This window comes from Crotalus tigris, unplaced genomic scaffold (genome assembly GCF_016545835.1).
Source record: "Crotalus tigris isolate CLP2741 ecotype Arizona unplaced genomic scaffold, ASM1654583v1 scf7180000017865.1625608, whole genome shotgun sequence".
Classification (NCBI taxonomy): domain Eukaryota; kingdom Metazoa; phylum Chordata; class Lepidosauria; order Squamata; family Viperidae; genus Crotalus; species Crotalus tigris.
Genome location: NW_024096686.1, coordinates 1,428,027 through 1,448,919, shown reverse-complemented (window position 1 = coordinate 1,448,919; position 20,893 = coordinate 1,428,027). Strand labels below are relative to the sequence as shown.

The following is a 20,893-nucleotide window of genomic DNA, read 5'->3' as shown; positions in this document are numbered from 1 at the left end:
TTTAAAGGCAGCGTATTTCCAATTCCTGGCTACAAGAGCAAACTCTTGCCATGTAAAAAAAATTTTGGGGGGGGGGGGGTGGAAGGCCTGAAATAGAGGTTGCCATGCATAGACTTTTCCTTTTGCAGAAACAACTAGGAAGCCTATATTCTAGCAGAGCCATAGTTACCCAGGGATATATACAATGTGGAGCATACAATGTGGAGCCTTAGGATGCACTTAATATCGGCCTATGGCACCATTCTGAATCTGCCATCTGAAGGACATCTAAATTGAATCCTGCAGGAAAGATATGTCCTGTCAAATGCAGAGACTGCAGAGTGGGCTTGCTTGGCAACAGAGCGAGATGCTTAGTGAGTAATAGCAACCTTTAAGATCATACGTTTCAAGCTTGACAATTCTCTACAAGGCACGAAACACCGACTGTTCAATTTTACCAGCAGCATGTATTTTTGAGAGAGACAAATAAGCAAGAGACTATCGTCTAGCGGTTCTTCTCTGGGTGACTGGAAAGAAAGGAGAGGAACATTTCAAAGGAAAATTAAAGGTTTCCATTTTAGCAATGATACATGTCAATTTGCTTTAGTATAAGGATGCCTTGAAAAGAAAGGATCCTCCCTCCCCCACTTTTTTTAGTATATTATGAGATACTGTTAAACACATAGACTGCGATAGCATTATTTTATACAGCTTTTTGTAGCTAAGTGAACTGAAAGGTATCTATAAAGTTGACTGCTAAAAAGCTCTAATCAGGTAACACGTAGTGTACCTAGTCTACCTTGTTATGAAGCTCATCACAGCAAGTTCTTTAATTAGAATATTTGTACCTTTCAACAATTTTAAGGGAATGCTAAATTCAAATACACTTTAGAGGGGTTATTTTTCCTTGTAGTCAGTTAGGGGCTGAAATTCAGAAAAGCAAGCAGAATCATTCAAAGCAGAAGCAACTCCCTGAGATGAAACAGATTGTTAATTAATTGTCTCCAGGGGAAATTAATCCATTTACAATTCAAATAAGAACTGTCCCCTAGAATCATGCTGCTATCGTTCATCTTCACTATTACAAAATGTAACCAGCTGACGGAGAGCTGAGCAGCATCTTTTTATCCATTTTTTTCTGATTTTTTGTTTTTTGCTTAGAATAGCAGACTCTAATGCAGAGGTGTCAAACTCAGTTTCATTGAGGGCCGCATCAGCACTGCGGTTGCCCTTGGGGTGTGTGTTTGTGGTCAGGGTAGGTGTGGCCTACTGGGTGGGTGTGGATGCAGTGGGTGTGGCCTACTGGGTGGGCATGGCCAGCTCTACATCGTTCACGTCAAGGGTGCCTGTGGGGGCCTGGGCAGGAGTGGGACAGATCTGAGGGTCTCTGGCAGAAGGGGGTGGGACCAGGGCAAGCGCCAAGGCATGGTCCATTTCTTTATTCCTCACAAAGGGTGACACCTCCCCAGCATGCACCCAGGGGGCGGGGCCGACACGGCAGGGGCTGGTTCCTCACTGTTTCTAGGTGGCCTTGTGGAGCTAAGACTGAATGCGTTTCAGCATAGATGACCACCACAAAATTGTACATTGGCTCCTGGCTGGCCTGGGCTAGGGCCAGGGCCAAGGCAGCGGGGGCCGTTCCCTGTTTCCAGGATGGCTTCGCGGTCCACATGAAACTACTTCGTGAGCCGCATCCGGACCCCGGGCCTTGTGTTTGACATGTCTGCTCTAATGCCACATTTCCAAAATAGCAGCAATTTAATATATAGAAGCGCTTTGCCAATCTGCAAAATGTTCCATCATGCAATGTCCCAAACTTAAAACGAGTTCTTCCAACATGGGCCTGTTCCAATGTTAGAACACTCAAAATGGGCCTCAACGTGGGCCTGTTCCAAAATCAGAACACTCTGAGATGAAACATTTCACATAATCCTCTACTTTGTCATATGGAGAGAGCTACTTCTCAAACCAAAGACCTAGTGGGCACATAGAACCAATTTCACGATCCTTTCGGATCCTGGATCTTATGTAAAAAGACTTACTAAGGAAATGGGCACAGGCCGAATAATAAAGCATGCTGAGGAATAAGCTGATGAGAACAAAATGATCCATATTTATACGTATACCTGAAAATCAATTTCTTATCTATTTAGGAAGATATAAATATTTATTGATGAATTTTAAAAAAATATTAATACTTTACACAAAACTGTTATTTCTATTTTGTTTCAGCATGTAAAGGTCCACTCTTTTTGGGACACAGACTCACAATTTTGCATTAATGGATGAGTAATGGTAACGAGCAATGCAATACATGCGTATATGGAGAGAATCGAACCCCATGTCTTTTGAACTAAATCTAATTCGTCCCAGTCTTCAAAGATTCTGTCAAAAGATAATATGTCAAATCTTGTGCATACAAATTTTTTTAAAATTTAAATATGTACTTATACTTTTCTGCCAATTTTAGGTCATTTCCCTTCATTTATATCCATCACTAACATCTCCCTCTGTTGCTAAACACAATTTCATTGGGGCACAGAGTTCCATCCTTATGGCAACCACAGCATGCAACACTGTCATGATCCATGCAGTATGAATAGAAGGGTGCTCTGGATACATACGGATACATGGCCATTGTTGTCAGTTTAACAAAGATATCTTTACTTGGTGCATCAACGGTGTTACAAGTAAAGGCTTGGGGCGGAGGCATTTTGTGTTTTTTGCAGAAGTCAGCTGGAGAACTGCTGTATTCCTGCCGAACTTCGTGTAGGTCTGACTTGGCAGCTATCACCAAGCAAGGGATCCTGCTGTCCATGAAGTGTTGCTAGGGATTTAAAATAAAAATGAAATAAATGGTATCTACCAACTTCCATAAAATACATAGATTTAAAATCTACAGAGCTGTGATTAGTAAATTCAACAGTCTGCCATACCTTCAGAGGACAGGGCGCAATCTATATTTTTTAAATGTACATGCCATCCTTCTTTCATTCGGTTCATGTATACCACATGTAGTTATCGTGGGTCTTTTTTCCTACTATAGATTCACAGCCATTTTGTGAAGTAAGTAACCCAGAGTGTGAAAAAGATTGGCTTGGTGTTAGTCAGCCCAATGTGGAATTTAACACTCCCATTGTCTAATGGTGAATGTTTTAAGTATCAGGATCCAATCTGGGTCAGTCACCAGCCCCAGAGGTTTTGTCTTCCAAGTTTTTGGACTCGTGCCACCCTCAGAGAACTCTTCTCCAGTATGCTAGAAATGGAAGCCTAATAGAATATATAGCAGAAATTAGCTCCTCCTTACTCCACAGCAAAATTGGAATTAAGTTTCCCTCTTTAACTGAAAGTCATTAAGCAACAGTTAATGCAGCTAACAGATAATGCAGCTAACAATAGAGACACACATTCTGCTAGAGAGAAGTTCCCTGAGGATGGGGTCTCCTGCACAAGTTGGAAAGCTCGGAAGACAAAACTTCTGGTACCTATGACCGACCCAGATTGGATCCTGCAACATTATCCTGGGACACATATATTCGCCCTTCATTAGTTTTAAGTACTATCCCACATGGACTAAATATACAGATGTACATATTGTTGTATGTCACCCAGAGTCACTTCTTGTGAGATGGGCAGCCACGTATATTTGATTAATAAATAAAAATAAAATAAATCTTAAAATTCTGAGCAAACAGAAATAGCCTTGTCACTACCTTGAACCAAAATGGAATAAGCAAACTGCTGGTTTTCTCTGCAGGTGTGTCCAATTTTTTTTTTTTTTTCAGATGTTTAAAAGATCTACACAACTTTCACCATCAGAATTAATTTCTCAGAAAGATAGTTGCTTTTCAAAGATCCTTGGATCTAGTAAATAAATCCACTTGTCATGGACACTTTAATGTGATTTAATGTGGATTCTCATACTGACCGGGGTGAATTCCATAGCCAATACAGCTCTTCCCAAAATCAGTGATTCTATGGCACAATTATTTTCTATGAGGATACAAACCTTGAATATTCTGGCACAATATTCAAATGATTTGGGATTGCTGACATCGTATACTAGGCAGACTACATCACACATGATTTCAGCATCACATAAGAAATCAGATTCACAAACACTGTGTAACTAGAAAGAAAAAGAAAATCAATGTCAAACACTATAAAGTTACAAACACTGTAACAAATTTACTTTTTTGTACTCATTCCAACACATAACTTTTTCCAATTTAATCTGTCGGATACAAATAGGTGCTGTATTAAAAAAAAATCCTAAAAACCCAAAGTGGTACTGCAATTTTTTTTTATTGGATTATATCTGTGTCTACCATCACACACAATATTGCGCAGATACAGGCTTCTCAACATTTTATTGCCAGTACATACACTGTTCAGGCAATGTACAATTCATTTAACAGTCTCCAAAGACATACTATTAAGCCAAAACTAGGACAAGCAGAGTGAGGATGTGCCAGCTTCAACCTCAACTTACGATACAATGGGCAGAAATGATCTGGCAAGCACAACAATGAGTTCGGATGATGTTTGTATAATATGCCCCCAATCTAATATTTCAAATTATGTATCTTCTTTATTACAATACAGATCCATTTTATGAATATTTGCTACCCTGCTCTCTATATTTTTAAATATTTATATATTATATATTAATTATTCTAAAACTTGTTTAAAGCTTAAACTGTTATGAACAGCCCTAGGAAAATCTTGTCATGAACAGGATATGTATTTTTAAGTAAATAATACTATAAATCTGCTAAGCTCTTCATTAAACAAAGAAGATGCCTATTTTGACTTCCGGTTCCGGATCGCGGTGCTCGCAGTTGTGCGAGGAGACGGCTCTCCTCACCAGCTGATTCTCCGCTGCCGGTAGACCCTTAATCAGGTCGAAAAGCCGCCTTGGAGGGGTAGCTACCGATGAGGAGGTCCTCGTCATCTTTGGGAGAGCGGCAGCTTCTTCCAAGGACTGAGATAGCTCCTTTGGGCCAACAGTGGAAAAGAACGGCCAGTAAAATGGCCATTCATCTAGCCGCTGCAACCAGAAGTCAGAAGAACATCTAAGCACAAGAACCACCGTGGCTGAGCCGGGTGAGACTTTTTTTTCTCCCCTCTTGGATTTCTTTTTTCTTTTGTGCCTGGAAAGAGCACTTTTCAAATGATTTCCCTACTCTAAGAAGGCTGAGTTTGTGAGTGTGGGGAAAAAGAAGCTTAAATGGACTGAATTAATTTAAAGTGATTTTTTTTCTATTCTTATTTTTTTTCTCCTTCACTTTGGGGTCTTGGAAAATTTTGTGAATATTGAATCTGCTATTGGACTTGAATTCCTCTTTTTTCTGTGTTTTCTGATCTTGTTTATGAGATTCCTGGTCTCTGGGAGAAGATTTTACATTGTACTGAGGACACCGTGGAAAAAGTTAAAATTGCAACTTTCTCTTATGAGGATTGGACTGACCTTGATTTTCAGATTACCATAAAAGGGAAAATACAAAAAAAATTAACAGCTGTACTGGTGGGGGTGGACATTGATTAAATGTTTTCTGAACATAGCCTCTACTAAATGATACAGACTGTTTTTAATTATCTTTGAAATGGAGCTACCTTTGGTTCAACTTGACTATAAACTTATACTGGAAAAACTTTATGAAGCTACTGATGAAATACGTTTGCAAATAAAAGAATTCACGATGGAAATAAAAAACAGAAATTCTGCTCTGAATTTACAAACTTGACTCCCAGACTTTGTCTGAGCACTCTATGGACCAAGAAACAACAGAAGCAGGATTAACTAAAAGTAAAGAAAATTCCATTTTACTTCATATGCAGGCTGATGAGATCTCTGGGGAATTAAAAAGGACTGTAATTAAACCACTTACAACCCTAAAACTAACAGAAATGGACAGAAAAGCCCAACGAACTGAGAACTATGGTAGCTTGGATAAACAACTATTAGTTACAAAGTTGGACGTAAATGACCGGCCATTCAACAGTTTCAAACGTGGAGATTTGATTTTTCCAAACAACAAGGGGTTATTTACAAAGGAGCTAGGTCTCTAAAACAGAAAAGAAGACGTCTTTGTTTGTTTCAAAGGATACTACAAGACATAAAAAATGATTTGTTTATTGATATAGTGGCGTTGTTATGGAAACCTGTTTGGCATAAAAGGAAAGCTAGAATAAGATTTAAGAATGTGATTTAAGGTTTTATGTAATGAGTTTAAAAGGCTTACTAGATATGGATTGATTTATGGCTTAAGACAGTTAAATAAGATGTTAGATTGAATAAAAATTAATTAAAAGTCTGAACTTAATAAGGTGTTTGTCTATTTATTAATATGTTTTGGATATAGTAACTTTGAGGAGGTTAAAGAAATGTGATATAGATATTGAGGGATTGATTGTTAGATTATAAAGTATAATAGAAATAGAAAGGTACTTTTTTCACTTTTTTCTGTTTTGTTTTTATTTTTTCTTCTTTGTTCTTTTTCTTTTCTGATATGAACTAATATATATATATATATATATATATAATATATGTAGGTCTTTGGTTGTTCGGGTTTTCTCCCGCATAAAATTGGAAGTGTCTTGGCGACATTTCGACAAAGTCGAAACGTCGCCAAGACACTTCCAATTTTACGCGGGAGAAAACCCGAACAACCAAAGACCTACATACAAACACCCGCGAAAACCTGATAGTCACTTTGTAATGGAAGAGGAATAGGGGAAAAAAAAGAAATGATATTAATAAATGTTTATTGAATATGTTAAGGAAAAAGGTAATGGGGAGACTCCCAAAGTGTTAGCTCTGTACTTAGATTAGAAATATGGAATATAGTAATTGAAATAGTAAGCTTCATACAGGATCTGGATTTGTGGATCTGTTTAGATGAAAAGTTATTGAGGATTGATATGATTGATCTAGTCGTATTGAAATATATTAATTTGAATATAATATGTTATTAGAGAGAAAAGAGAGGGGTTTTTAATGATTTAATCTGAACTCTATGAGTATGACTTTGTTGTGTGAATAATTGATTGCCCTGCCACCACGTTGTTTCTTAAGCACTTGTCTGTAAAATGAAAAAAAACAATAAAACTTGTTTTAAAAAAAAAGATGCCTTTTTTGTAAAAAACTCAAATTGTAACAAAAAGGTTCACAATAAACATTGTGCATCTGAAGCATGCTTTTGAAAACTAATAATGGAAAACTGGGGGGGGGCATGTATACCATTAAAATACAATGTCAATAGTCCTCATAAGAGGGGAAAAGTCAAATTTAAATGTTATGTTATGAGTAACTTACCAATAAGTATTTCTCTTGCCCATACACATAAACGGTATTAATTGCATAGTAGGATTTGTGCTCTGGACGTATATGTTTCTGCTTCTGAAAGCATAAAGGAAGAAAACTATAAAAAAACATATAGTTTTCTAATACAGTGTATTTCATACATCCATTTAGGCCTTCCCCAGACTATAATACTAGATTAGGCAATGCTATGCCTCTCAAATGTTCTGAAGTGAAACAATCTCTTCCTCACTGACCATGTTGGTTGTTCAAAGTGTAGCATAAGGGGTTGGCAAACTATGTCCCATAGACCAAATTCAATCTGCCACTTTTTTTTACAGTATACAGCCCACAAGTTAGAATGAGTGGGTAGTAGATTTCCAGGCCTGAATTTCTGCTGAGCTGGAGCATCAGAGGTCTTTCAGCAAGCTCCTTACTTGCAGGTTCGTGCGGTCCAAAGGCTGCTATACTGCTTGGCTGCCACCTGCCAACTATGCTCACGGAGGTGCACTGTACTACATTAAAAAAGAACAAATATACTGGTATTTTGGTGTATACCAATACAATATATTGGCAGCTAGGGCTCTTGGTGGTGCCAAGAGTGAAGGCTGAAGCACTGTGGGAACTCATGACTATCCCTGGGGTGCTAATTGGAGGTCCACAGAACCAGAGTGAATGGAGGGATCCCTAATCAGAAGAGCCAGTAGGTCGCAGTTGGAGGGGGAATGATTCTGGGGAGCTTGGGACAGATTCAATCATTCAGGTAGTGATGGGCATTTTGATGGGAGTCAGAGAGTAGGCTGCTCCTCGAAAAGATGTCCCCAGTTTTTGGTACCGCTGTCACGTTCTGACTCCTGTGTATTCAAACCCAGGCCCGGATCAACAGACAGACAGCGGCCGGGCTTTCAGCTGTTGTTATTTAATGCCAGATTAATTAATAACAAAGATCCTCTAATTTGTGATCTCATCAGTGAGGAGCAGCCAACCTGGCATGTATTACCGAGACCTGGCTAGGCCCAGAGGGGCAGAGTTCCCCTCTCTGAAATGTGCCTGGCCGGGTTTAGGATATGGCACCAGCCCAAGACCCCAGGGCAGGAGAAGGACAGGAACGGTTGTCTTCTGGAAATCCTGTTGGTCTTCAGGAGTGCTGCTGCACAAGTTGCTGGTTGTGAGGCTGTTTCTGAAGACAGGCTGGCAGGATCAGCTGGTACAGACCGTGGTGGCACAAGCATACTAGGGCATCCCCAGAGGGGGTGCATGTAAACCCTGTGCTATGTAAGCTACATTGGGTGTTGGTCTGCTTCCAGATCCATTCACGGTGTTGGTTATCACCTTTAAAACCTGTCATGGCATGGGACCAACCTACCTGAGAAATCACCCTATCCCTATTTCATCAATCTGTCCTACTCAATCAATCAGGGAGGGTTTGTTGCGGATCCCGTCAACTAAAGAATTCTGGGATCTAGGAAAAGGGTCTTTTCTGCTGTTAACCCTGCCCCATGGAACATCTTTCCCCCAGAGGTAAGGTAGGCCCCCATTATCCCAGCTTTCTGGAAAACCATCAATATCTGGGGGTCTAAGAGTAGCATACAGCCTTGGGGGTGGTTGGTGGCTTGAGGGCACTCCCTCTGCCTTTAAAATTTTTTTTTAACCTGTTAACTTTTAACTTTTAACCTTTGTTTTTACCAGTGTTTTTAACTATGTCACTTTTCACGGTTTTCATTTGTAAACTGTCCAGAGTCACTTAGGTGAGATGAGCAATGTAGAAAAAGGATAAGTAAATACTGCACTCTGGATCTGTATAGCAAAGCAGCATTGCCTGAACATTAAATGCTGGTACATGACTAACTTAACAGTACATTTCCTTTGGGCCCCAAAGGTCCCATAGCTAATTGGTTGTGCAGCTGTCCTGCCTCAAAGTTGCTGGATCACAAATAAAAATAAACAGTGAATGAGAAGAACCACGTGGGGTGGGGAAATGTGCGAAAAATAATTTTAAGAATATACTATAGGTCTATACATATGTTGTATATAAATGTGTGTTATGTATGTGTACACTTTGAGAGGAAGCAACTAAATTTCATTTTTAATGTGTGCCATTGTGCCCACAGGAAAAAATGACAAAGATTAATTTTTAAAAAAACCTGTAAAAGCAGTGACCAAATGCTATCAACAGGTAATTCTGACCCAATTCTAACCTTGGTTTAAATGTCAGAGATCATCGTTTTAGAGAAAAACAGAAGAGTCTTACCAGGAGATTTCTTCCAAGCAGGGCATGGAGAACTCCATTTTTCCCACAGCCTTTCAACCCAATGAGATTACATCTGAACACATTCCTCTGAGTCTGTCTTTTTTGAAGGTCAATCTTTTTGTCTCTGGTTACTTTAAAACAAGAACAAAAACAGACATATAGCGAGATATATTCCCTAAAATCCCAATGCTTTACGGTAAGAATTCTTCAATTGCTTTACCCTGCAAGTATCCAAATTCTTCCCAAAATAAGGTGGGAAGAGTGCAAGCCAATACCTGTAATTGCTGATGCCTGGGATTCCTGTTCAGTCAATATCGAATATCCTAAATAGCCCAGATACTCGAGGCAGCGCTGTACATCCAAGTATGTAGTTAGTCTATAAGATAAAATAACTATGTTTCCCAACTTCTCAACACCTGTTGTAGCCTTAAGGCGTCCCCAACCTTTCTGGCTTGGCAGACAGGGAAGAGGTGGGGGAGCGGAGAGAGAGAGGATGTTTTGTGCAAGTGGCAGGTGCGCACGTGAATGTGTGCATTTGTGCAAGCGGTGGATACGCATGCCCGCTACTCACGCAAAAGGAGCTTTGTGCCGAGCACGAGTACCCGCACAAATGGAGCTTCATGCACAAGTTCCTGCAAGTGGAGCACGTGCAGGCTTTCCCAACGCTTGCGCAGCCCAGTTCCGAACAGGCCGCATCTTGGGAACCATAGCCTGGGGGGTTGGGGACTCCTGCCTTAAGGCACTTTGCAAAACAAATCTATCGGTAAAATCCAGGACTGTTTTATATCTGTACTCATGCACTGGAATTCGCACCTTCCCTATTTAGGAACCCCCCTTGAACGGATTTTTAAGCTATTGAAAGCAGCAGGAAGCAAAATTAGTAATATTTGTATCAGCACTTATCTACTACTTCTTAGGTAGTATGCAGTTAAACAATATTGGATGACAGCTCGAGATATTATAATGTTAAGGTAGGTTATACATTTTATCAGGTTGCATGCCATGTATCAAAAAAGGCAAGATGGTGCAATGGATAGTAGAAAGAAACATCCCTGCATGTCTATTTCTAGCCATAGTAATGGTTCTCTTGGGCAACGTGCTTGTTGTGTGAAACAAGCATGGCAAACTTTATTAAGCAGGTCTCCGAGAGAGCAATTGGCTTTTAATTCAACACAGGATTAATTTGTGACACTTGCCTGGGTTACAATCATAAGATTGCTGCAGTTCCTTCCTGATTAAATCATAGTATATGAGAAAAGAGTACTTTGGCTTCCTTTCTTTTTCAAACGTGCTTGTTCTTACAGTGCTGGGAGCTTTCAATAATAGAATAATATATTTGCAGTTTGAAATAGTCATATCCAAAGAAACAACCAAATGGTATCAATCACCTAAACTGTCTTTGAAAGCAGTTTGTATCATTATTAAAAGAATAGCTGTTTCTAAACAAGTCGTGAGCAATCTCTAATTTATATGCTACACTTACGTCCACTGAGAAAGAAATCCCTGATACGTTATCCAACCCCTTTCATTTGTACAAACAGTGCTGTTGACATCTGGTCCCCATGGCATGTAAGGGAAGATTTTGAACAAATCCTTGAGTTCTTCAGGAGACAAAGCACAGTCTCGGTCCTGAAAACAGATTTATATTTATTTATAGCCAATTAGCTTTGTTTAGTAACTCAACTGACATGGCTTGTTTTTCTACACTTCATTTAGTTGTGCCTCAGGTGGCGTTGATTAAGAACTTCTGGGAAAGAGAACGATATATAAACAGAGAGCAAACCCCACACTCTTCTAACACTGAAGATGTTACCTAGCTGGGTAATGAAATGTCTGCAAGAAAACAACCAGGCTCAGAGAGAACCAAGGATACCCCCCAAAAAAAAACCCCATATATTTTTATGTAACAGAATCACTTGATTGGCAAATCCTAAACATACACTATGCAATAAAACAAGTTAAATATTTAATATATTTTAATTATTTCAAGTGCCTTCAATAGCAAAGATAATGTTTGAAAAATGTATTCAGGAAGTAACTGGGGTGGGAGCTAGATAGCAGGCCTCTCTGGTGCAGCCTCCATGTTTTGGAATTCATTATTCTCAGACACTGATGAAGCACTGTTTCTCCAGGTGTTTCATAAAGCAGTTAAAACAACTATATTCCACTGGTGCTTTCAATTCTATTTAATTATTTGCGGACATTTATTTTGAGGGTGTGTTGAATAGTTGTATTTTTTTTTAATACTCGCCTTTTTGTATATTGCCAGGAATGTTCAGTTCAATCAATCAATCAATCAATCAATTGTGTGTTCATCTTAAAACAGTCCCAAAATCAGATGAAAAACTTACCAAATCATGCTTATCAAACATGCTTTGAAGAAACAAGTATGCATGATGGTTTAACTCTGTTGTGCAGTCAGAAGGTATTTTTAACCTGATTGAAAAGAAAGTAATACCTTTGAAAAAGTATATTTACCGAACATAAAACGAACAGGCAAGTCTTATAATTGGGGGTGCTTCATTCTGCAAGTTGTTAACAGACTAAGGTAAGACCCCCCCACCTCCCCTTGTGCATCTTGCTCTCTTTCCCCCCATCTTTGTCAATTTTAAACTAATTTAATGTTACTATTTATTGCGTTAATGTTTTAAGATTTTGGGTTTTTTAATGATTGTAGACCACCAAATCTCACCTCCAGGTGAGATGGGTAGGATACGTTGAATAAATACATACATGCATACAGACAGACCAGAAGCTTATCAAGCCCAATATTCCCTATCCCTAGGGCTAATCTGATGATCCTATGAAGCCCATAAGCAAGACATGAGCAGCTACTCTTTCTGCAGCTGCTCTCTAAGAGTTAATATTGAGAAGTGCAATATTCAAATTCTGGATGTGGTATAGATAGTCCTGAAGTTACGACCACAAACTGGAGCAGAATCTCTGCTACTAAGCAAGGCAGTGGTTAAGAGAGTTGCATCTGTTTTTACAATCTTTTTACCAAGGTTGTTAAGTGAATCACACAGTCATTAAGTAAATCACAGTTGTTACATGACTCCAGCTTCCCCCACTGACCTTGCTTGTTGAAAGTCAGCTGGGAAGGCCTTAATTGGCAATCACATGATCCCAGGACACTGCAACTGTTGCAAATGCATGCTCATTGTCAGCTCCCAAACTTTGATCACATGACTGTGGGAATGTTACGATAGTCGCAAGTGTGAGAATCTGTCATATGTAACTTTTTTCAGTCACCAGAACATCAAGTTCTAGAAAGTACCTAATTTTCTGCAGGGAAACCTAGATTTTAAATTGTATAGGTCAATAATACCAACTAAATTTAAGCCAAGTTTTAAAAATCAATTGATACATACAGGGGAAATAAATACTCTGGTGTGAGCTCTAGGTCATCATCATAGCCAAAACGCCGCAATACTGTCCAAGTTGTTTCGTGCCTCCCTCGCTGGATGAAGAGTGTATGAAGAAAAAGAAAGCCTGAAAAGACAGTTGTTTAATTGGCAATTCTAGAACACAGGCCAGGGAGAAAGGTTAGAACTGAAAACAAAAACAAATGCTATGAAAGCATCATGCTCTTGTAAAACTGGCTGATCATGGTCAGGAGGGCTGAGCAGCCCTCTAGGGAAAAGGTGAATAAAAACATGTGGGCCCAACTATCATTTCTGTAACAGCATCTTAAGAATCTGCATGCGAACTCAAGAAAATAGGTTTTTAAGAGATACCAACAAGTATTACTAGCGGACATAAGCACACTCTACATCATCTTTTCCCTTTTGGAGCTGGAAAACTACACATTCCAGATTACATTTTCAGTGCAAAAATATGGTACCAGCAGCCCACTCTCTCAGATAAGAGGAATTGCCACTACCCCTCCAGCCCACCTGCAGATGCCGACAAAGCAACAGACCCAACTGTTTTGAGCCTAACAAAAATGCATCTGGACTCTGGCAAAGAAATATACACATAAAATGAGTTAATAAGCTGCCTTTTTGACTAATCAATTCCATACCCAAACAATTGGTCTATGCAGAAAGGCCAAAGTATAAACATCACCTCGGCATAGCACATTTAAACCCATTCAATTCTGTTGGCTTCCAAATTCATAAATAAGAGATCAAGTCATGGTTTCTGCTATAGTTTCCAGATTATCAGCAGATCCCCTTCCCATGTTTCATATAGTAATGAGAAAGAACGTCGTCCTCACCCTTCAGCGTTAATCCATTGTCTACGACTCCATCGCTTAGATTTTTCCTTACTACATTCTTTACATCTTCCAATGCTTGAGATGCCAGTGGTGTGTTAAAGCAAATTCTCTAAAGAGAGTAGAAATATTTGAAATCAATATTCGTTGATAAAAGATTCAGTGGGCTGTAAACAGCTTGGTCTCATGTCAGACTCATACAAGTAGCAGAGCAAGCTACTAGCCCCATGGTTAAATGTGCAAAAGAAGCATATTGCAGCTTCTTAGCCAGCCATGTGGTCAAGCCACTTGCATCTGACCGACTCAGGGGATACGTCACCACTTTTTTTTGCAAGAGTTCTGAATACAGAATCCACAACACTGTTGGTAATACAGAGTGACTACATTCTGGCATCTTATTCTTCCATCTCTCTATGCAAAAATTGGAGAGGGTGGAGTGAATCTTTAGAGCAGTGCTATTTCCCCCCGCTTTTCTTTAGGAAGAACTGAAAAAAGTAGTCCAGCCATAAATGCTCCCACCCTTTGGAATATTCTCCAGCTGGAGGTGAGCCCCCAACTCTCCTAGCTTTCTGGAAGAGCCTTAAAAATGGGTTTTGCTGGCTGGTCAGGGCCCCAATAGGCGTACTCTATGCTGGGAGTGGTGGATGGGGTAGAGAAAAGATCCGTAACCCCCACGTCGCCTGTCCTCTTGGTTTTTAACTCTTATTTAACCTTCCTAATTTTAATCCTTCTGTATTACTTTTTAAAAACCTTTTTATCATTCTATATGCTGCCCAGAGTCACGGCAACAGTGAGATGGATGGCATATACGTGTAATAAACAACAAACAAATAAAGAATTGCTGTATCTTTGCAGACGCAGCTCACTGCGCCCATCTCTCTGAAAGGAGAAAATGAGAGCAGAAGTCTTGCAACATTTTCATCCTTCCTTTCTGCAGCAACTCCCTCCCCCTCCCCCCCCTGTATCACCACCACAATTAAAGTCTTCTACAGTGAGTTCAGTACCCTGAGCCTGAATGAATGGCCCAAACCTTAAAGTATCAGCAATGAGTTCAAACTGAGGATTTCTCTTGAAACGTAATGCACAGTTCAGGATGAAACATGGCAGAAAATGGAGGAATACCTGAAAGAAGTTGAGTTCTGCATCATTCAGGGTGCCATCATTATCTTGATCAGAAATTCGGAAGATCCGAGTTAAGGCTTTTATACAGGCAGGTTTCATCTACAGATTAAGGTGAACCAAGGAGTGATAATGACTGCATTTTATTTCCCTGCCATATTTTGCTTCAACCTAAAAAACTCTGGTTTTCACAAGACACAATCAACCAAAAGAATCTGAATATTCTTGCGCCTGCTACCTTCCTAGGTCTTTCAAAATCCACAGAGACATTTTTGTTTAAATATAAATCAGTCCTCCTAAACCTGATTATTTTTTGGAAGCGTTGACAGATAATTCCCACAACTGCAGACCCAGATCTGCTGAGCTTCATGTGGTAAAAACAGCAGTATATAATCTACCAACAAGTTTTAACAAGAAAAACAAGTTAAAAAAAAAAACAAATCTGGTCTGAATTCTTAATCTTTACTCCTAAAGTATCAAAGGGGTGAAGCTTGTATGCTGGCATGGTCACGCCTGGGACAATGAAACCTATGATTGAATTAAAAGGTTAGGATATCTTAGGGGCCAATCTGGCACTAGATTTGATAGAGATATACAAGCAAACACAGAGGATATTAATATAGGCCAATCTTGAGCCACAGGCATGGTAATAATTTTTATGTATTATTAAATTAATTTGCTATCCATCTTGCTGTGTGGCTATCTGCACAGCTTACAACAGTTGAACATAAAATTATACTAAAAAAAAAATTCCTGGATGGGTTCAAGCTGCTATTCTTCTGGATTGACTAACAAGGTTACAGTACAGACCAACACAGAAGAGGACTGGTTAATAAGGTTCCAAACTATTGGATGGCTGACGAAGTTGCAGTTCAGATTCACAAAGTTATGTGAGTTGAAAGAAAGGGAAATAAATAAAAATAAGTTTCAATAGAAAAATAGCTAGCTTACAAAACTCCATGTTTGTAATATTTAAGACCATGCAAAGCTTTGTATTTCATCTCTGAAATGGGTCCTCCCTCTGAAGCATTGTAAATTTTTACCTATCCTGAAATAAAATTCAAAAGTGACATTTTCTAGGTTACATTTGGTTTAAGATAGATGGCTTTGATTGTTTTTTGTTTCAGGGGTTTGTTTTGTTTTTGCCAGACTGGCCTCATAATGTCACTCATAAATTAGCAAGCAGGAATAAGGTACCTGAATTTAGCCTCTTTTGTAAATCACATTTCTTAGCCAAAAGCTAACTATGCGGATTACATTTCATCTATTAAGTCTTTAAAGTATAAGAATCAATATTAATTCATCCCCCAGCTTGCAAGCTCAAAGTATCAGAACACAAGATGTAACCATTATATGAGCGGTCTCTATTGAGTTCTAAATTAGTCCATTGGTTTTATTTAAGATTATTCTGAATTCACAGTTGACATAAATAGAAATGAATTCATTAAGCTGCCCAAAACTATAAAGGAACACTCTGTGGCCCAGTGTCAAATTAATAAATATTTACGTATGTCTGACAAATGTACATTTTGTTTTGAAATTAGTATATACAACTTTTATTTACTTAAAATGATAAAAAATGGTTTCTCCTGAATTGCAAAAAAAAAAAAAAAATCACCACACAAAAAAACAGAAAACAGGAGGAAAAAAAAACCCACCAAAAGAGAAAAATAATATAAGGAGAAAATAAAAGCACAATGGATTGAAAAAATGCCTGAACCCTAAATGCTTGTTAAACCAGATAATTCCTCCTCTCTAAGTGGGAAGTGGACTTTTAGAGCTTAGATGCAATTGTCAGAATGCCCCACATTAGTGTCCAAAATACAAAGCCAATATAGCCATCTGAGAAGAACACGAAAAAGCTGCAAAAAAGTAAAATAACAAACAAACAAACCAGAACAATAGGCCTATGATAATGATAAACTGCTGTATATCAAATATTGCAGCAACAATTTCAGTCAAAAACAAGACCAAAAATCTGAAAGAATGGAATCTGCATCAATCAGGTCCAGAATCACCTGGAATTGATCACTCAGAAATGATGATCAGACTGATAATAACTGAAATAATTACAAGTGTCGTCAACTCTCCTGGCAGGATCCTACCCATTACTTCTTTCTGACTACAGACATCCTACCCTTCTTAAGATTATTTCAGAACAGGCAAATATCCAGTGAGCAGGCACTGGGCCTCATTCTTCCAAATAGTCTGCCAATGTATTTAGGAGGCACAAGCTGAAAAGTATCTACACTGACAGGAAAAAAGTGGGGTTGTAGCAACATCCATTATAATACCGTATCTGTAATCAATGTGGAATCCAGGTCACAATAGATTCTTCAAGTTTTTATCCACAATTTTTATAAAGTAAACATGGAAATTTGGAATGTTGGATGTTTTCCACTTCTCCCTTCACAAGGAGCCTGTATGTCTTTGCCACTCAGAAAGGGAACATATATTGCTACTTTGTGATCACGTTATCGTAGCAAATCTCTTTGCTAAGTAGACCCTAAAACAACTTCTAACTCATGCTCAAGCTTGTCATAATTTTTTCTCTATTACAGTAAAAGCCGTCAATCCTGTCATTTTATTATTCCCATTTTGTAGAACATCAGGAAGTTAAATCAGCTTTTACAAATAGGAGAGACAGAAATCTTTGTGGACATGCTAAATCAAGGGCCTTCAAACTTGGCCCTTTTATGACTTGTGGACTTCAACTCCCAGAATTCCTCAGCCAGCTTGCCTGTGCTAAATCGTGGTTCAATAAACCACAATTAGCTAAGTATATACATTATGCTAAACCAGCACCAAATATATAATGGCTCAGTATGATGCACCAACTCAGCTACTGTGTTAATCGTTTGGATCTTTTCCTTATTTTAGGGAACCAGTATTGTATTCTGACAGTATTGCTAGATAAGAGAACTAGTCTCTAGAAAGAACCAAGAACTAGTCAAGAGCTATCAGGAAATCTTCTATTTTATGTGATCTTTCAAAGTGACAGGGATGCCAGCTTAACATTAAACTTTATAAAGTGAATTGATTCTTGTGCTTATACTTGATTTTCAGAACAAACACAACTCATCAAGAGAATGACTTGTTATGCAATCCTTAGGAATGGTAAAGAAGAGAGGCTCAACGTCATAATGAAGGCTTGTAAAAAAAAACAGTTTGTAATTTCCAATAACATCTTGGTCTGCATGGGAAAGGAGACTACCCGAGAGTAGAAGAAATTATTAAAAATAGGAAGATAGGTGACACATCAATTCTGAACTATTTGACTTGTAGAAAGACCAGAAGAACGGAAGGGTGAAGATATTTCTATCTTCTTAAAATGGTATATCTGTTTCCAACCACTATACCTTTCTACCTTAAATAGCACTCAGGTTTCCACCTTGGATTTTTTTTTCTTCAAACACACTGCAGATAATAAAGCAGAAAATGGCAAAACACTGAGAACCAGGTGCTGAAAGATCACTTCAGAATATTTTGAGTGTCACTCTTAGCTTTTTAAGACTGGGGAGTTAGTGACAGAGATGAATTTTATAGCAGAAAAGTTATCAATATACCTCTTTTTCCTCTGGACAATAGAGGGGCCCTGTAGGGTGTAAAACTGCTTTCTGTGCATAATAAAACAATTCAGATATATTCTTCAAATTCTTTGCTGAGCACTAGAAAAAAAATGAGAACAGTTTTGAAACCTTTACCTCAATATGGAAGAAAAAGGCTTAATATATAGCTATTGGATCGAAAGTCTATTCATCCAAGCACATTCTGCTTAAGGAATAGTATCATGATGGAAGAGCTTTGTACAAATATCAAATTGTAATTTTTTTTTATCTCATTTAGTGTTTAAAATTTTAGTTCTGAAGCCTACTGTTATCTTGGCATTATACCATATGTAGCAGTTTTATTTTTATTTTTAGCTGCCTCAGTTTTATTTTTAGATGCACATCCTTGAGATTAATTAAAATGGAAAATGATTTCCGAATACCTGGGCAGTAAAAACAGTCACATTACTATTTCCTTTAATTATATTTTAATCTAATTTCCAAATAAATACTCTTCCCCAAAGCAGCTTACCTTTAAAAAAGAACTTTCAGGTTTATAAGTTAGAAAGACATTTTAAAAAAAAGAGGAATGGTCGATAAAAATGGCATTTGTATTCAATTGAGAACAGATTTCTTTTTCTTGCTGTTGCTAATGATAAAAAAGCTAATGGTGACCCAATTCTTCATTTGTGCAGCTAATGACAGAAAACAGAATGTCAAAAAAGAATATAAACTAAGAGCCTTTGCAGATGATTTGGTGGTTACACTGTCCCAATCTACTTATTCTGTAGTAGAGTTATTACAATTGATATACCAATATGGACGGGTTTCGGGTTTTAAAATTAACAATAACAAGACTAAAATACTACCTAAAAATATGACTAATATGGATAAGCAGACTTTGATTAATCTGACAGATTTTGAGGTTGTTGATAAGGTAAAATACTTGGGGGTTATTTTATCTGTCTCTAATGTAAAATTATATAAAAATAATTATGAAAAGTTGTGGGTCAGGATACAAAGAGATTTGAAAAATTGGGAGAAGTTGCAATTATCTCTTTTGGGAAGAATTGCGGTGATCAAAATGAATGTCCTGCCTAAGTTCCTTTTCTTATTTCAAATGATACCTATCTTAAAGAATGAGGTCAATTTAAATGAATGGCAGAAAGGTATCAATAAATTTATCTGGGCAGGGAAAAAACCAAGAGTAAAGCTTAAAATTATACAAGATACTCGTGAGAGAGGTGGACTCAAGGTACCGAATTTGAAATTGTACTATGATGCTGTGGTTTTAACATTAATTAGTGATTGGGTTAATTTAACAAATGTAGAAATACTCCTCTTGGAGGGTTGGGACTTACTTTTTGGATGGCATGCCTATTTAATTTTTAATAAAAAAGTTGATCGGGTTTTTAAATCCCATATTATAAGGATTTCTTTACTTCGGGTTTGGAGGAAATATTATAGAAGTGATTTTAAAATACCATTATGGGCTATACCTTGGCATGCGATAGAGGGTATAAAGAGAGGAGTTAAGATGGGTAGCGTTTCCTACGCACAACTACTCAGATGGGATGGTAAAAATTGGCAGTTAAAATCTTTGGAAGATTTAGCACTAGAAAACATTATATATTCATGGTTTCAGTATAGACAAATAGTGGATAGATGGAAGATAGATCGTAATGTGGGCCTGCTTAGAGAAGATGAAAATTTTTTTAAACAAGTAAAGGATCAAAGGCGAACACACATTAAGAGAATTTATGGGGTGCTAGTAGAATTGGATTCAGAACCAGAATTAAAGATTGTATGATTAAGTGGGCACAAAATTTCGGTGAACCAGTTCTACTAGATACCTGGGAAACCATCTGGGTGAGGAATGTTAAATTTACTCAAGCCCAGAACTTAAGGGAGAATTTTTATAAAATGTTTTATAGATGGCACCTTGATCCACAAAAATTGTCTCGTATGTATCCTGACCTACAGCCTAAATGCTGGAGATGTGGTTGTTTGGATGCTACTTATTATCATATCTGGTGGTCGTGTAAAAATATTAAAGCCTTTTGGATTAAGATATGGTGGAATATTCAAAGAACTTTTAGAAGGAGGGTTAAATTTACCCCACAATTGTTTCTGTTAGGTATTGTTATTGATTGTGACACTAAGGAGGTTATATTGATGTTAAATTTAATCACAGCCGCAAGGTTGTTAGTAGGGCAATACTGGAAGAAGGAATCCTTGCCTACTTTGCAAGAGTGGTTTTCTAAAGTTTCTTATTTGGCAGAAATGGCAAAGATTTCGGCTTTTTTAAAGGATCAATTGCAAGAGAACTTCTTTGCGGTATGGGAAAAATGGATAGATTTTGTACAACACAGGTTGGATATAAAAAATATTATTTAGTTTTTCAATAACTTATATATAAATTTTATATTTTATAGATTGTATTTTTTTTCTTCTTTTTTTTCTTCTTTTTCTTTCTT

The 20,893-nt window shown here is 37.9% G+C and overlaps 1 protein-coding gene across 10 annotated transcripts in view; it reads right to left on the bottom strand.

Moving 5' to 3' along the window:
• The window catches only part of RHOT1 (ras homolog family member T1), a 51,887-nt gene that overhangs the window by 14,635 nt on the left and 16,359 nt on the right, over positions 1 to 20,893 (bottom strand). For 5 of the 10 annotated variants that reach the window (XR_005556745.1, XM_039343622.1, XM_039343619.1 and 2 more), the window contains exons 8-18: positions 18,435 to 18,536; positions 14,872 to 14,970; positions 13,753 to 13,861; positions 12,905 to 13,025; positions 11,885 to 11,969; positions 11,017 to 11,162; positions 9,809 to 9,909; positions 9,534 to 9,664; positions 7,298 to 7,381; positions 3,989 to 4,108; positions 2,647 to 2,806 (exon numbers count right to left, since the gene is read on the bottom strand). Coding sequence is in view for 9 of the 10 variants with exons in the window: in XM_039343622.1 (XP_039199556.1) it covers positions 2,647 to 2,806; positions 3,989 to 4,108; positions 7,298 to 7,381; positions 9,534 to 9,664; positions 9,809 to 9,909; positions 11,017 to 11,162; positions 11,885 to 11,969; positions 12,905 to 13,025; positions 13,753 to 13,861; positions 14,872 to 14,970; positions 18,435 to 18,536 (1,258 nt within the window). In the remaining variant the exon portion in view is untranslated. Of the gene's footprint in view, positions 1 to 2,603; positions 2,807 to 3,988; positions 4,109 to 7,297; positions 7,382 to 9,533; positions 9,665 to 9,808; positions 9,910 to 11,016; positions 11,163 to 11,884; positions 11,970 to 12,904; positions 13,026 to 13,752; positions 13,862 to 14,871; positions 14,971 to 18,434; positions 18,537 to 20,893 lie in introns of all 10 variants that reach the window. The other 5 variants (XM_039343613.1, XM_039343614.1, XM_039343616.1 and 2 more) reach the window with 1 other exon arrangement.